Source organism: Malurus melanocephalus, unplaced genomic scaffold, assembly GCF_030028575.1.
Source record: "Malurus melanocephalus ecotype Western Australia unplaced genomic scaffold, MMel_1.1 scaffold_56, whole genome shotgun sequence".
Lineage (NCBI taxonomy): Eukaryota > Metazoa > Chordata > Aves > Passeriformes > Maluridae > Malurus > Malurus melanocephalus.
This window is the reverse complement of record NW_026623288.1, coordinates 1,553,919-1,571,155: the sequence shown is the minus strand read 5'-3', so window position 1 is coordinate 1,571,155 and position 17,237 is coordinate 1,553,919. Positions and strand designations below refer to the sequence as shown.

The following is a 17,237-nucleotide window of genomic DNA, read 5'->3' as shown; positions in this document are numbered from 1 at the left end:
TCTTCCCAGATTCCTTTTGCTCCCCTGGGAGCCAGCGCAGCTTTGGGGGTGCAGGATCAGGCTGAGTGGGAGCCTGGCCCCTGAAATCCTCCTCCATCCCCAGCCAGGGGAACTGTGGACCAAAATCTGCACATACACATTGTGATCAGGCTCATCATTAACTCATGTACAGAACAGGGAGCTGGCAACGTCCAGGTTTGACAGCTCACATTTCTGTAGATTTCCATACAATCATGGAGAATTTGAATACCTCCACACCAGCCTAAAAATGGACCTTCAAATCCTTGAGCCTCTAATATGCTTTTGATCAATGGAAGAATAATTTATGAATTGTATATAGAGAGTGCATTCATAAATGTGATGATGTATTTTATCACTGATCCAAGATGTCAATATTAGAGTCTATTTTACTTATATTTTAAGCAATTATACTTTTTTGCAATTCACTAATGAGGATCATTTTCAAACTGCTTTAAATATCCATTATAAACAAATATTTGAAGCTATTAGAGTTAACCTTGAACTGTGCATTTCTAGTATGTAATACATATTTAGTTAGCTTGTGCCTTTAGTTTCTTAAAGTTACATTTGTATTATATGCAGGAAATGCACTTTGTATTACCTACAGCTGTGGTTTTTAATACTGCCTTGATTACTGTTGTTCTCATGTTATGCCAAAAGGTCAAAGAGTGAAATGTGTTACAAGTTTGTCYTTGGAAGTAGATTTGGCATTTTCCCATTTCCTGGGTGCAGTCTAAGGTACGTTTTGAACATTTCTTATGAGAATATGGATTCATTAAGACTCACATGACATTACATGGCCCAGTTACAAAAGCAAAAAAAAATTCCTTCATCGTAACAGTTTCTTAAATTTAGGGAACTAAATATGAATGTCGTGTTGAGATGACAGTACTCAAGAAACGAGTTATTGCTGGAAGAGCATGGGAGACTGAAGTTACACATGGGCCAGCCAGCAGTGATTTGTGAGAACTACATGAACAAATAGCTTTGGACCATCTTGTTCATGAACAACCTGAGATGGAGGCAGGGAATATTTCAGTCTCCATTTTATTTCCTTAGTAGTTTGACCAATTTCTCAGTGGGTTTTTTCGTGGGTTTGGGATTTTTTCATATTGTTCTCCTTTCTTTTTTGGTTTTTTTTTTTTTTTTTTTTTTTTTTTTTTTTTTTTTATAATTTTGTATTTTGCACTATAACCCAGAGACCCAGTTGAGAAAAAAAGAAAAACAATAGCATGGAAATTTTTACTGTTATTTATATCAAATAATTTGATGCTAGCATTCTGCACTGCAAACAAGGTTCTGAAAGGGAAAAATGAAATCAAATAATTAAATAAAATTAATTATAAAATAAAGTAAGTTAAAATGAACTAAAATCCACTATTGCACACTATCCTGTAGCCAAGTACCTACCATGAGAAATACGTGCTATATTTTTTATAACAGCCAAACAAATAGTGTGCGCAAGTAACATTTCCTTTGCTTTCATATTTATTTAGYAAATCTAGAACATTTCAAAGTTATAAATATATATATATAGATATCTATGTAGAACATAGCCAAATAAATATATATGAACTGGTCAATGTGCAACTGGGCATACACACCTTGGCTCTTTGGTTTGAGCTCTCCCATTCCTCGGCCGTGCCCTGGGGTCCCACCCTGCACCCCCTGCCCACGGAGCCCCCAGCAGCACCCAGGGCTGGGCCWGGAGCAGGAGCTGCTCCAAGGGGAGCTGTGGGTGCTGCTGGAAGCCAAGGTGCTGTTCCAGAAGGGAAATGGCTGAGGCAGAGGAGCTCCAGGTTCAGCCGAGCCGCAGACAGGCAGTGCCCGGGGTGTTCACGCTCATCTGGGTGGTGACACCCAGCGACACCCGGCTCAGACAGCCCCAGGGGTTTTCCCATCAAACTCTGACTGTTATCAAACCTCTCCTTGATTAAAAGCATTACCAGGTTGAAAGCACCCTGACTGCCAGAGGAGTCGCTTCCAGGCAGAAACTGGGAATGATGGAGTTGGACTCGCTGTGGATTTGTCTGGGCATTTGTCACCTGCCATTATTTGTCTAAGGAAACGTGTTTGACAATTTCCAGTTTTTCCTTAGATCTCGTGGTGGACTTTAGCCTTTTAATAAATGTTAGTATATCAGATTGTGTCCTTGACAGTATTTTACTTGTATGAACCATGATAAAACATTAAAATCTTCATACTCTTCTGGCAGAAGTGTCAATAAACAAGAACGAGAAGCATAGCATACGATATATGTCAAAGTAATGTTCCTTTTTAGCTTTCTCATCAACAGTAAAAAATGTTTACAATGTATGCCAAGATCTTCACTTTCTGTCTAACACCAGTTAGAGGTTCTGATCTTACAGAAATTGTGTTATAATGGCCTCAGCCTCGTTGCTAGGAAACAATAGATCCCAATTTTTTTATTCCTGCTCTAACTCCTGTGCTGAATAGTGACTGGATACTGTACAGGTTTATGTTATATGGCTGCAGTTAAATGGTCTGATGCATTTTGCTCTGGGTTTCAGACCAGAAGCATGCATTTTCTACAAGAACATCCCAGCAACACACTGTAAATATTGAAAGTTAATATATTATGTGTCGATATTTGAAAAAGAAAGTACTTTGACTATTTCATTTTTAAAAAATAAAGGTGCAAACTTATGGTGTGTGATGCTGTGTTTGTTTACATCAGTATTTGAGATATTATGTCAGTAAAAGGTGCTTCCATAGAGCTAAATAAGGACTTCAGCCAATATTGGTTGATTCAAAAGCTGGGGGCGAAGTGTTGCTTAGCAAGATTTAATTTACTTTTGATTCACCAAAGTTCATGCCTATAACTGCAGGTTTCGCTGCAGGTGAAATCCCAGCCAGTTTCTGTGCAAATTYTATTTCATTTCTATTTCATCAAAGCAAATGTGAAAGAGTAAACAATAATTCTGCTAAATGCCTTTGCACTCGTAATAACAGAGTGGGTGAGTCCATGTAGTGGTAGTGTAAGTAGCAAAGTTTAAGTATCTGCATGTTCTTTTGAGCTGCCTCAAATAGATGATGATGAATGACTGTGTGTATCCTAAGTATGTGCCCAGGAAAATAAAACATTAAAAGCCCAAACATGCAGCAGAGAGGAGGGGAACAAGGAATGGAGGGGCACAAGGAATGCTTAAGGCTGAAGGAAAGCTTACATGGTGAAAAATCTTGGGTGAGAACCAAGCAGGAGGGCTGAGGCTGTGCTGGATGGATGAGAAGGAAGCAATTCCAAAGGGGTGCTTCTGTAGGGAAGGGAAGGGAAGAAAAGCAGTTTTGGAGGCTGAATTGATTTGTGGCTGCGAGAGGGCTGTGAGAGCCTCGGGCAGGGAGCAAAGCTGGAGCAGGGAACAGGAGCAGCAGTGCCTTTGCTAGGGACAGGGCAAGGGAAACACTGAGAGCTCAAAAGCCACTTGGCAGAGCTGGGGCTGTGGCAGMGAGGGGACAGGGCTGGGAGGGGAAGGCATAGTGAGGGGCTGAGCCCTGTGGAGCTGCAGCCCGAAGAGATGAGGGGAAGGAAGCAGCAGGTGATGCTGACATTGTGCGGGAAGTCATGCCTGCAAAATGCAGCTGCTGTCTCTGAAAGGATTTCTTCACACCTGTCATYGTATGAAATCTATATAATTTCCATATTACTGTTCCCATAACCAAGCATCTACTTCTTGTCTCACAGGCACCATCGGTTTCCCTCTGTTTCCACCTTGTTTAAGCCTACAGCAATTCCAGACCCTTGGGTACCCAAAAGAAACAATACAAGCCTCTGTTTTAATAATTTACATGAGAAACTGAAACGACATTCTCAGCTTTAAACAGAAATGGCAGCTTCTGGCCTATTTTATGTATTTTTCAGAAGAACAATGCGCTTCTGGAGCCAACCATAGTCAAACCAGTTAYGCTCAGCTCACTGCACTGCAAAGTGGCTGCTGCTGGTGTGCCACAGGTTCTGCACATGCAGCCTCAGCCTCAGGTCAACAGGATAGCTCTGTAGGAAACAGCCCCTGGGCAAAGTTCTTTCCACTGCACGTATCCTGCAAATCTGCCAGGGATGGTTTCCAGGCGCACTGGTTCCTTTTCCCAGCCCAGGAATGCAGAGGAGCTCCCCGGGAAGGCTGGGGCTGTGCACACCCTGCCAGCACCCAGCAGCTCACAGGGCTTTGGGAAGGATGGTTTGCACAGAGCTGGGCAGGAGCTGCCAGGRACCAGATGTACAGGCTCACAGCAAGCTGGGAAACCTTTCAGGCAGGGAGGAGGAGGGAAGGCTTCCACGGGCACAAGTGACAGCAAACCAGCCAGCGTGTTTGCTGAGTTATGTAACGATTRAAAAAACAGCCTTTAAATATTTTATTGAAGAGGAAACCGTGCTGGATCTGCCACTGTATGGCACTGTGTTAATGTAAGGCTCATTTCAACCCACAAGCACAAAGAAGGCACAGAGCAACCCATGCAGATGCAGTGTAAAATATGATGGGACAGTTCATTCACTGCAGATGAAACTCAGCCTTCAATTAGAAACTGAGTCATGAACTGAAAATGTCACAACACAACACAACTTTGCAAACAGTGTTGCCCACCAGCCGCTGTTGAGGCTGGCTATTCATTTTTTGCATTTATTCTTATTGCTGGTTTACAAGAAACTTGGCTTCACAGAAAATCTTTTATTACCCTCACTGTCTCACTCACACAATTGTCATGCAAAAATAATTTATTTTTTAAACTTGTATGCGAGGATGGCTTGTTTCAAGTACAGGGAGCACCTAAAAGCAAAGAACAAGGCTTTCCACTTTGCTGGCTGTTTCCAGTTCCTTCATGCACTGCTTAAGCTCCTGGTCATTGGTGAAAAGTACAGATTTTATTACAGGGCAGAGCAACTGGTTTGATGGGAAATCAGTTAGTKGGGATCCTCATGGTGTCACTTCTGGAATGACTTTAGGAACTGTATGAATGACAAACATACAGCCCACCCAAGGCAAGGACACTTTAATGTGAACAATTCTCCTGAGGCTCTAAAAGGGACTTGCTCAGTTCTGCATAAATGTCAACCAGAACAAAGCAAAGCAGAATCCAAAGTTAAGCAAAGTAAAATTAATAGCTAATTACTAATTAAGAACTAATTTTGAAGCGAAAAATATCTTTTACTTGGCAGTACAAAGGGAAAGAAAAAAGACATAAAGGATTTAGCAATTCATGGGTTTTATCCTCTCAGGAACAACAAAAACAAAACCAAAAAATATCGCACCTTAAGTTCAAAGTATTCTGAAACATCAATTTCTGCATTTTGAGCTATAAATTCTATGAAATACACATTTTGCAAATGTTACAAGAAAACTCACAGAGTTGTATTTACTACCACACAAATCATTCTGTTTGAAAGCATGGAGAGACACTGGAAGTTGGGGTTATGTCACACTTGGGGAGACATCCTCACGATGGCTGCAGGTGGACATCAGAGCYTTCATTCCTCCCTAAGARAAATAATCACAAAGACATGARCAGATGAACAAATGGACAGYCCAGGAGGSTCATACCTCCCTGAGCAAGGGGGCTGGTGAGGGAAGGCAGCYACTGCTGCCACAGCACTCAGGAATACATATTCAAAATCCATTTTCTCCTCACATTGACAGGCCCTGTCCGTAACGAGCACCTGAGTGACAGYATTTCAATCACACAGAAGCAAATTTAGGGCACATTTTTGGCAATGTCATTCTGATGGCCGAGATCTCCATCCCTGCTCAGCTCAGCCGAGGTTTCTCCCCCCACCAGTACCTGGGGAGCAGTTGAGTTTCCCGAGGTTGACGACGGGGTGCTGCAGGGGTGTGACAATGCCTTGGTTGGGTTTCTGGAAGGCCAAAATGAGGTTGTGCACYTTGCGGAAGAGCCTCCGGTGGATGCCAGGAGCTGTCTGCAAAGCCAGAGCRGGAGAGGTGAGCAGGGGGCTGGGTGGGGCACACAGAGCCTGTCCCCTGTCCCCTGTCCCCARCACCAGACACCCCTGAGGTGCCACCCAAGATCAGTCAATGGCTGCACTGCTCTCCCCTTCCCCCAGGGCAGCCCAGCCCTCCTGCCCCCAGGGCAGCCCAGCCCTCCTGCACTGAGCAGTTTCCAGCAGCACGGTGATGGAAAGTTGGAAGAGGGACAATTTCTTACCCACTGCAAGAGAAACCCACACTAATTACCCACACTCGCCTGCCACTCTAATTAGGCAGACTTACAAATGACCTTTTGCTATTTCTGACCCTGACTTGCTGCAGCCAGTGATTTAACCTCCCTAGCAATAACCTCCAAGCCTGTGTCAGCAACACAACTCCATCCCAGCAACACCAGGAAGAAATCCTAGAGAGCACCCTGGGCATGCTGCAGRGAGGGAGTCCTCACACCTCTAAATTCCAGCAAGGACACAGCTCTTTGCAAACCCTTCTCAGAGCATTCAATGATGCTTTATGTGTTCACTGAGTATTCCTGTCTACCTCTTGTACAAAGACAGCAGCCAAATATTACCATTTACAAAAAGTGGGAGTTTTTCTGCCCTTCTATATTTGCAGCTTTTCAAACAGTATGAAATGAAGCTCTGTGTGCTTTTAATTTGTGTTAAATCCTTCAGGGTGTTCTCGTAATAACTCCTCCTCACCAGAGTCAAGGGAGGACAAGCACAGGTCCTGCCAGCACAGTCCCACTCGAGGGATGCTGCTCTCACCCAGCAGCTGGGAGCTAAATCCAAMCTCCCTGGCACCAGCTGGAGCCTTCACACCAGCTGGGATTTCACCATTTTCAATTTCCCTGCCTCAGCCTTGAAAGATGGGTATGACCTGAGCTTGCTCATAGATAAGGAAGCAGAGACAGGAAAGGACCAGATGCATTTGGAGCCTGTTTTGGCCTTGGGAACACATTCCATGGGGATAAATTGGACCTGGGATGCTGCTGCTAAAGCTGAGGCTCTGTAATGTCAGACAGACACCCTGATCTGCTTCTGGAAAACCCCAAGAATCGGTTTGGTCCTCCAGAATCACTTCTAATATTAATTATGCCTGTCTAGAAATTATGGAATATTTGTCATACATGTTCATTARCATACAAACAAAAAGCTGATTAGGAATTAATACAAAGAGTACATCCAAAGAACAACAAATTCATAAAATAAATACAGATTAACATCCYAATTGCATCAATCTAAATGCTGTCTGTATTGCAAGTAATGTTTTTCTGCACCCAAATCACCGGTTTCTTGTCAGATGGGGGAAAATGTATTTTTTATCAAGTTTTGACTACCCTATATATATTTTRCAGTAATGATGAATTTATTCGGATTAATGAATTAAAACTCTGTGCACTGAAAATTATTTCTTTAATATTCTGACATTAGTGGTACATGGGATAGAAGGAAACAGATTGTGCTTATCAAATTATAAAACCACAATATTTTTGCCATTTCAAATGATGCAAAATGATGCACCATTGCATTATGCAACAGCTGAAATGAAACAGGGAATTAATTTATGAGTTCTAGACTGTCAGAAATGGCACCAAGACATCTTATTGATGGATGCACTCTAGATCGATTACCATCAATGCAAATCAGACYAGGCAGAAACATGAATAATTTGAATATATTTCATTAAATCTATAATCTATACCAAACAGGATGTAGAAATTTTCAGRAGGGAAAGGAGAAGTACAAACCTCAGCACTCCAGGATCCGCTTTCTGTCTGGGACACTCTGTAGGTATAAACATAACCCTGATGCCTGTGAAAAAAAACATCAGCAGGTATTTATCACTCATTTCTCCTGAACRGTTTTTACAAGAACTACATTGTTACATGAGAGTCTGCTCGTCTACTAAATTTTCCTTAAAAAGAAATTCAATSTAATGGCTCTAGGTAGCTAAAAAGYTCACAGGCCAGATACAGTGTTAAACCTACTGGGTTCTTTTGGGATGAGAGGRATTGGTCTGACAGATCTAGTTTAGYAGTATTCAGTTATTTTAGGTTAAATGGCATCGCTTTCTCTGCTTCCTCAGCATTTTTATTAATTTTTTCAGTGACCTCCTTTCACTGACACACACCAGAAACACTTTCCCTGCAAAAAGAGAAGGTGCATTATTGACAGATAGCATTACTGTTCTGTGACTCATTTAAATGCAGATGTTAGCAGAAGCAGTATCATGGGAGTAATTTATTTGGAAAGCTAAACCTAAAAAAAAAGGAGGTAAATCAATTACTCCTTGCTTTGCCCATACATTCCCAAATCTCAAGTACTGATAAAAGAGTCATATAAGAGTATGGAATTTTCCTTCTTTTGAAATCTGAGTCTTTGGGCAATAAAGATTCATACACTAATAGCACAAAACACAACTCAGGCCAAAGTCACTCTTTTCTGGTGAACCCAATATGCTGAATGAATGATGTGGTAGATTACTACACTAATATCCAAAACATTTAGGTCAGAAGTAGAGACAATTAATAGCAGCGCCATGGGTACAATCTTAGTTTAGATAGTATCAGTAAGAAAGACTGAATTGGACGAGGCTCTCAGGCACCTGGTGTGATTCTYRTGGGATCCTGCACARCACCAGGAGCTKCTCTCARTGATCCTGAGGGGTCCCTTCTAAMTCRGCAGATTCTGTGGCTCTGTGATTYCATTTCACACCAYGCAGATTTACATGAACACACAKCAGGATTTCAGRGAYCATTCCCTATTTGACCATCAGTTCTTATTCTTAAGAGAGCAGCAAAATACTGTATTTCTTTCTAGTTATGCATGGCATTATAGCAGTTCCTAGAAAATAGCAGAAGCCATCAATGACACAGACATTGTATGATTGCAATTCACTCTGTGTCATGGCTCCTGGAGAAATTCCTGTTTAAAAGTCATTACAGCAACCTTTGCAAAGTGATGCCTGGTATAATTTGCCCAAGCAGGAAGTTTTTAACAGCTGGCACTCTGCTACAACCCCGCCAAGTGGGATCAACGTGCCTGTGGTGATTTGTGATCTCTGCCCCCACGCCTGCACTCCCACAGGGAGGGCACAAAGCCATTCCCTCCTGTCRGGGCKGCTGCAGGGACCATCTCYCTGTGCACAGCTGAGACTCTGCCCTCCTCTCCCCATCCTTTGGAATGTGCCAGATGATGTCCCATGGTCCCACCACAACTTCATGGAGAAAAACAGCCATCACTGCTTCTCCCCGCTGCTTTCCCCAGCAAGCTGCAGTCCACTGGGGATTTGGACCTTGGGAAGAGACCTGAGCAACCAGTTGTGACTGCAGGAAGAGTGAAGAATGTGGAAGGACAACGCTGCTCTCCTGTCCATGCTGTGGCATTAGAGTCAGTGGTGATTGAGGCCACATCTCAAGCCCAGCTGGCTAAAAGCACATCCCTCTGAGCCCCTAGATGATACATGATGATMYATGATGATMTATGATGATATATGATGATACATGTTCATGTTTAGGGAACACAGTGTCTCCTTTTAGGGCCCTCAGACAGTCTTGTCCCATCATGCTCTTCCTTAAAGACAGAGAGCTGTGCCTGTGTCATCAGCGTTTCATGAGTACGTGACGTTCACTTTGATCTTTTTTAAACAATCAAAAGGAGATTTCCTGTACCAAAGCATGTAGAGCATCAGCCAATACACATTTACTGAAATGAGGTTTTTACTGCCATAATGTGCTGGGAAATACCAGAGAGGTCCTGGCATTTTGTTCTCTCTCTTTGAAGTGGGTATTTAACCTTCTTCGCTGTGATTTTTATTTCCAACCTCAAACCCACCAGAATCAGTATCTATAAATCTAAAAGTCTTTCTCTTGCTTTCTGTTTTCAATACTGCACTGTGCATAAGTGTCTGAGCAGCYTGGTCTAGTGGGTGGCATCCCTGCCCACATCAGGGCATTTGGTAATAGATGATTAGATGAACTGGATGAACTAGAGGATGTTTAAAGTCCCTTCCAACCCAAGCCATTTCATGATTCTGTCATTCTACTACCCTTGCTTGGTTCTTGGTTTTCCCAAAAGAATTCCAACTGCTTCAGTCTCTTTAAAATCTGCTTTTTCTGCAAATGGCTTTGTCTGGAAAGCTGCCATCTGTTGGTTTTTTTCAGTGTTTTCTCTACCTAGGAGATTTCATGAGCTGAAATGGTGGAGGAGCTGTGGTGCTGTTCTGACTCTGAACTATCTGTTGGCTCTCAGCACTGCCAGAAAGGTTTGCTAAGCAGAACAAATTGATAAATAGGGGTCAGATAAAACAATATTTAGCATTGAAGTATGGTAAGATTATAGAAGATATACACGTATCCTGTATTTTTCAAAACATTACACTGTAAAATATTTCAACTGAGCACAAAGAAAGCACAAAGGACAGTTCAGATCAAAAGCCTATGAAATTCTGAAGAAGGAACAAGAATTTGGGAAGATGGATGCTTTGASCACAGTGTGGAGAATGGGAGGAGTATGACATTACTGTCACAGCCTCTTGAGGGACAGCCCAGACCTCTCCAATCTCCTAGCAATCCTCTTGTTTTTCCCAGAGAAGGAAAGAATGAAAGCCCTGAGGGATTTCACTGTTCTTCAGTCGAAAAACAGAATATTATGTGTTCCTGGCTCTGATCCACCAGGAGAGAGAGCCACTGGGAGACAGCCTGGACATCCACACCTGCCTGCTCCAAGGAAATGCACAGAGGAAGGAGGATGCATTTTGCAAGGAGGGTGAATGAACAGCTTGGTCTTCCCATGGAACTACTTTCCATGGGGATGTTGGTTCCACACAATGAATTTACAGCTCTTCTGGTAAGTATTCTCCCAACAAACATGATCTTATCAAAACTTTCTGTTATGCAGCAGGAACTTGCTTCATTACCACTTCAAAGAGCTTTTTACCTTCCATTTACAAGAGACATGATTTTAAGCCAAGTTTGCTGCTACATGGGCACAGGCTTCTGTGAAAAGGTTTTTTTGTGATTTGAACTACTTAACGTTAACTGAGTGTGGGCTGAATGAAGATCAAGAAAAAGAAAAATTAATTACACAAATTAAAATTGATATTGTAGAGGACATTGCCTTCCAAAGAGTAAAGCATGTAACACTGGGCAAAAGCAGCTGAAAAAGTTCATTTACTKGAGCTTAGGTCTCAGGAAATGAGAAATTCCCCGGGTACCGTGAGAGGACAGCTCAGTTTTCTACATTTTACTCTCTCCAGGGCAGATAACAATCTCCCAGAGTGACACAATGTTCCTGCCCGTGCTGTGATCTCAGAGAGCACTCTCACAGTGCCACTGGCGTGCCAGCACACCTTGGAGGAGGATCAGCTCTTGAGAGCCAGGGGAAGATGTGCTGAAGGGCTCCCCATCCCTTCTCCTGTCCTGAGGATGGACACAGCCTCACCCAGCTCCTCTCTGTGTCACTGCAGCTCAAGGGACAGGAGCAATCAACATCTTGGTGAATGAGGCTCTGTAAAGTTTAGATCAAAGGCAAAAAGTGCCAAAATGCTGATGAGGAGAAGCCGAAAAGAGCCATTGCTGTAAGGACAATATCAGACAGCACTGAYGAAAGAGAGCTTTGGTCACCTCTGATGATATTTTTATGACACCTCRCTTATTTTTTTGTCTCCATGGGGAAGGATATGTTATACTAGCTGGGAGCTGTACTGACACAGTCTCTTTTTTAATAMCTTCACTCAGAAAACTTTGTCAAAGGAAAACCTAGAAAAAGTTGCTGTTACAGGGACCAGTCCACTTTATATTATATGCTTTTTTTCTTTATAGCCAGATAATTCCTCCTAAAGTGTTACCAAGGCATTGTTCACAGATGACACACTGAAACACCATCTGTCTACCTGTCCTCTCCATTCCTCCTTTTCAGCTGTGATCAGACTTGTTAAAGCTGCATTTGCTTTAACAGGTGAATAATTACAATCTTCTGCACCATTGAAATAGCCCGGGGACATTAGACACATGCTGCAGATTAAAATTAACCATGACATTTCAGCTGCATGGTATACTTTAAAATCATTTCCAAATATTTTGCATCTCAGTTGGGAAATTTTATTAAACTAATTTTTATTCATTTCCGAGTCGGAAATTGAACAAATAAAAAGGGGGAAAGAGAGACAAGGGAAAGACGTGTTAGCAATAAATTACATCAATTTCTGCCTCTGTACATATCTGTCTCTTCAGATATCATTGCATTCTGTYAATCAGCTCTTCTTTCCTGGTACATTTACAATCTTACCTTGGAATTTTACTTTACAACATAGTTTAAGAACCAGATGGTGGTGTGGCCTACAAACAGTGGTTCTGAGCATTATACACTGCCCAGAGTCAGTTTCTTGTAACTTTGCCACATTTCAGCATTTCAGACTGAAATTTAATTTCTTAGGCGTTAGTCTACATTAGCCAAATTATGCTCAGCAAAGACAATTCTCACTCACTCTGGTTAGCAGGCACCTGAAATACTAACCTTAGTAAAATTTACCATTGTGCCATAGGACTTTCTTAAAATATGAAAACAATGTGTGGTATTTACAACAGCAATGTTGAGGGGCTTCTTTTGTTCCAAATTGCATTTTAAATGATGACAATTATTATGTACAGTGTTACAACAAATGCAATTATTCTGCTATTTCTATCCAAAATATTACGTAGGAAACAAAAGAAATGTGAAGCTGAAGCTGGCTTGTGATCGTGTATTACACCTTTGTGCTGCACAGCTGATGTATCTGCCCCATCACAAAGTTTCAGCACGTTGCCTTGAACTTGTGCACCGTGGTTACAGCGACAGAAAAAATAGCACACGTAAAATCTGATAGGACTGCAGCCTATCCCTGTTGCCATTACTGTTGCTTCAAGAGCTCTAAACAGCTTTCAATTCCAGTTTTTGATTATTCTCCACAAATTGAATGCAGCACAGTACACGAACGGCTGGTTTCAAACAAATCATCTGAACACACAGTTTGACAAGCACGTCATGTTTGTCTTACTTAAAGCTCTGAAACAACTACTAACATTCTCAGTATTTTCAAGTATATGAATTTTAAAACCCCAACTAGAAATGCTTTATCTCTGCCAATTCAGGCATGAGCTGCTTGTTTCTGCATGTGTGCTCATATATCTGCAAAGGAACGTGGGGCTTTTGGCACTCTCAGGCATTTTATTTATACATTTTTCAGGCAGGGTTTAAGAGGCTGCTCCTCAAAGCAGTCACCATTAGTGTGTCCCGTGTCCCCCATTGACTTCATTAGGAGCCGTGAGCACAGAGGATTTCTGAGGGTGCTAAAAATGTCAAATGGGGCATTGAGCAAAGGGGAAACCAGACCAGTAAAGAAAGCTCCCTGGAACAATCAGGTTTGATATTAAAACCCTGGTGTACTGTGTGTAGTTCTAACTTGTTTATGGGTAAAACGTGTATGTTTTTTAAAGCATATGCAGCCCAGTTTTCGGGAACAGCAAAAAACTTCTTTTTCAATGCAACACTAAAAATTTCCAGGAAAATATTGTGTACCTCTGTTGCCGTATTCACAACATCCTCCAAGTATTTATTATCAATTCAATAATGATATTGAATGAATACCTAGGAGCATCTGGTATTAAAATCCTTGCCAAAATTCAAAGGCAGCACCTCTGTTTGCAAGAGCCCCGGGGCACACAGTTGCAAATCAAAACCTTCCTACTCTTCCGTGCATAGTTTAATTGTGGTCTTAAAATATTTGTGAAAGYGGGTCCTCTGTGCTTTGCCGCAGTCACACCAAGAAAACATTCATTGTCTCTTTGAAGGCTTTCAGGCACACCATGTGCACAGCCCGGCTTCAGAAAGTGGAAAGCAGCATTCCAGGGAGATAAATCAGCAGCTCAGGAGAAACAAAGAAGAGGGAAAGCAGAGTTTCCTAGATGAATGCTCCAAGAGGGTCCTGCCTGCTGTTGTTACCCATCTCTATAGGTCAGGTTTTATGCTACTACCTGTCTCTTTTATGCTTGCCCTGTAAAATCAGTGTCAGTCACAAGGGATTCATGAAGTCTTTGACTCTTCTCCTTTTTAAAGGTCAGGGCTCCGCTTTTTAATTGGAAAAGCAAAAGGTGAATGAGCCTGACCAAGAGCACTGCAGTCCTTATTGTGTGCCTTAGGAGGCTCAAAGCCTGCCAAAACACATCTGAGCTTTTTGGCGGTGCACGAGGGGGAGGGTGTGGCAGTGATTGTGTCATTACAAATTTATGCAATTTCTTGGGAAAAGGAGACATTGGGCCTAAGCAATGCAGTGAAATCAGAGATTTTGACAATTACTGTACCTGGAAATGCAGAGCAGCCACCAACGTGAGTTCAAGCTGATGATGCCACTGCCATCCAAATACMTCTCCATCTCTCATGCCTTCCCTTCTTGCTCCTCCAGCCTCTCCACCAAAGCACTCTGCTTTGGCAAACCTTGCCTGTCAAAGCATTTCTCTAGTTTATAGCCCACATTTCTTCAAAGTGTCACTGCTATCTCAGTGTGGGATCCTTTCCTGGTATCTTTATGAAAACTGTCTCCACAGTTATTGTGTGACAGGCTGTTTACCATATCTGCTTTTTCTTATGTAATGATTTGAATTTAATATTAAGAAGTATTGGAACCAAGGCTTAATGCATTCTTCAGCCACCTTTCTGTCTGGAGCAGATCACATGCATCATAATATTTTTCATTTTATTTTTTACCTGGCTTTATCCAAGATGCTACTGCAAATTTCCTAATTCCCTTTATATAATATCTACTATCTTCTGTAAGGAGTCTGTATAATATTCACTTTTTTCTTTTCTTTTACCCTTTTGTTTATCACATATGTGTTTGAATGCAACATGCCATGAAGACATGAATGGCCCATAATTTCTRGAAACAATTACGTAGTGCTCTGCTTCTAACTGAAGTATCTTTTGCTCCAAAGATTGCAGAGCTTCACAGTTTGAAATGCTTTAATTTCCTCCTATTTTCATTTTCCATATTTTATTTCATTCATGAAATTTCTTTCAAAGGGCATAAATTACCACTAATATAGCAAAAAATCCCAACTGATTGTGTGCAAATGAAAGACCTTGTTATAAATCTACATCTTGATTTTGACTGATRGTGGGCTAATCCTAGTATTCTCTATTTTATTCAGCATTGTAACACTCTTCCTGACCCTTTTTAATGCCTTAGTGTTTCACCTGCTCTGAATGACTCCTGAGTGTAAGGGTGATATATCCCCGTTTCCTCTGATAGTTATTTAAAAGAGATTCTGCTTTTATTGCCTATTCCCATCACAGGAATCATAGCACTCCTTACCTCTTGCTATGTCTATTCCATTTTCATTTAACTCAAGATGCTTCTTATTTCCCATTTTTCAGCTCGCTGTTAAGGTATTTGTTAGCAGGAACACCTATCTTGGTTCACCTGGTTTCATGAGAGAAGAAGAAATACATCTTCTGCCACAAAGGTTTCCCTCTGAGAAGAGATTGTGTATTTTGGATTGGCTATAAGCTCCTTGTACATCTCCATTTACTGTCTATAACAGGAAGATAATGATGGTCACCCGGGGCTTAATTACATATTGTTGGAAAGGTATTCAAGAGATTTGGGGAAAACCTGACTTGGGACTCTTCTTCCTCTTGTGTTTTTTTTGCCAGCTGCCTGAGTTCCCTCTGCTGGCTAATTTCATACTGGACCTAAAAGGATTTTTGCTTGCATTTCTTCTCCTACTGAAGAAAAGCTGAGTGTCTCGATACACATCTTTATGCTGCTGATGCAATGGTACAGCATTACCAGGACTTCCAAGACTTTTGCCAACAGTAGGGAAATTAAATTTCCTCACTAAAATGAAGTCCTATGAATATAAAGACCCCTCAGCTCTCCCAGGGGAACATTTACCCTTTCTCTGACAAACCATCCCATCAGATCTCCCCCTTTTTGCCCTATTCGAAATGCTACCACCTCGTTTGTTACCATCAGCATTTCATGTGCACCACAGGTAGTTTGCTCCAAGCCCAGTGGCTGGAGGGACACAGAGCTGACTGAGAGCACATTCAGGATGGCAGCACTCCATGTTACCTTTCCCAATGACAGGAACGCTGTGGACGCTGCTGAGCACTCCAGAGAAGCAGAACACAGGCAGAAAGCAAGAGGATTACCCAGCACAGAGAGGCAGCACACACATCCTGAGCCAGTCTGCCTGGCACCGCTCCACAGCCCCTCGCTTATCCTTCCTGTGCGCTGGCCTGCTTTGTCTTTATGGCTTTTTGCCCGTAGGAAGCGTGGGCTCTGCAAAGCAAAACCTGCTCCTCTTCACTCTGTGACAGACCCCACACCCCTTAGCACCCCTCTGCCTTCAGCCAAGKTGAAGCAGCCAAAGAAAGTCTTACCCATGTAAGCAGACGGTATCATTGGAGCATATTTCATTGCAAGGACACCTCATTTTGTGGAGGGGAAGGTTGGAAGCCCCAGTTCCAGCCCCATCCCCAGCTCCATCCCCTGCCCATTCCCAACCCCATCGCCATGTCCATCCCCAGCCCCTGCCCATCCTCTGCCCATCCCCATCCTCTGCCCATCCTCATCCTCTGCCCATCCCCAGCCCATCCCCATCCCATTCTCTGCCCATCCCCATCCCCATCTCATCCTCTTCCCACCCCCAGCCCATCCCCATCCCCTGCCTATCCCCATGCCCATCCTCTACCCACCCCCTGCCCACCCCATCCCCTGCCCAGCCGCACTCACAGCACGCAGAGGCAGTAGACCCCGGGCACACTCTCGCTGTCTCTCAGCAGGTAGCTGCCGTCCGTGCCCGCGGCCAGCAGCAGCCTCTCCCCGGCCTCCCGGCTGATGGCCCCGTGGTACACGGGCACCGCGTCCATTGCGGGGCCGCTCCCGCCCGTGCGGAGCCCAGCGCTCCCCGCAGCCTCCCTGTCCCGCGGCAGATGTAAACAGGATGTGTTCACACCTCTGAAGCCTCTGCTCGGGCTGAGACAGCACTGAGGGAAGMGTGAGGAACGAGCAATTTTTGTGGGTTTTTTTTTTTCCTTTGCCCCTTTCCGTTTTCCTTTGACGTAGGCTGTACCGTCGTCGCACCATCACAGCTCCGTGCGGAGGTGTCATTTCACATCACCCTCAGCCATGTGGCTCTGCTCGCAGCGGTGGCACTGGCGAGGCACACGATGCTCAGGGGACAGCTGTCCTGGCTGGGACAGGGAGGGCAGGAGCGGG

The 17,237-nt window shown here is 43.1% G+C and overlaps 1 protein-coding gene across 1 annotated transcript; it reads right to left on the bottom strand.

Moving 5' to 3' along the window:
* Window positions 1-4,676: 4,676 nt before the first annotated feature.
* SH2D1A (SH2 domain containing 1A) lies at window positions 4,677-17,004 on the bottom strand. Its single transcript, XM_057365666.1, has 4 exons — window positions 16,752-17,004; window positions 7,726-7,789; window positions 5,815-5,950; window positions 4,677-5,513 (listed from the first exon to the last, which is right to left on the bottom strand). The coding sequence occupies exons 1-4, from the start codon at window positions 16,886-16,888 to the stop codon at window positions 5,473-5,475; spliced, it is 378 nt and encodes a 125-aa protein (XP_057221649.1). The 5' UTR covers window positions 16,889-17,004; the 3' UTR covers window positions 4,677-5,472.
* Window positions 17,005-17,237: the final 233 nt, after the last annotated feature.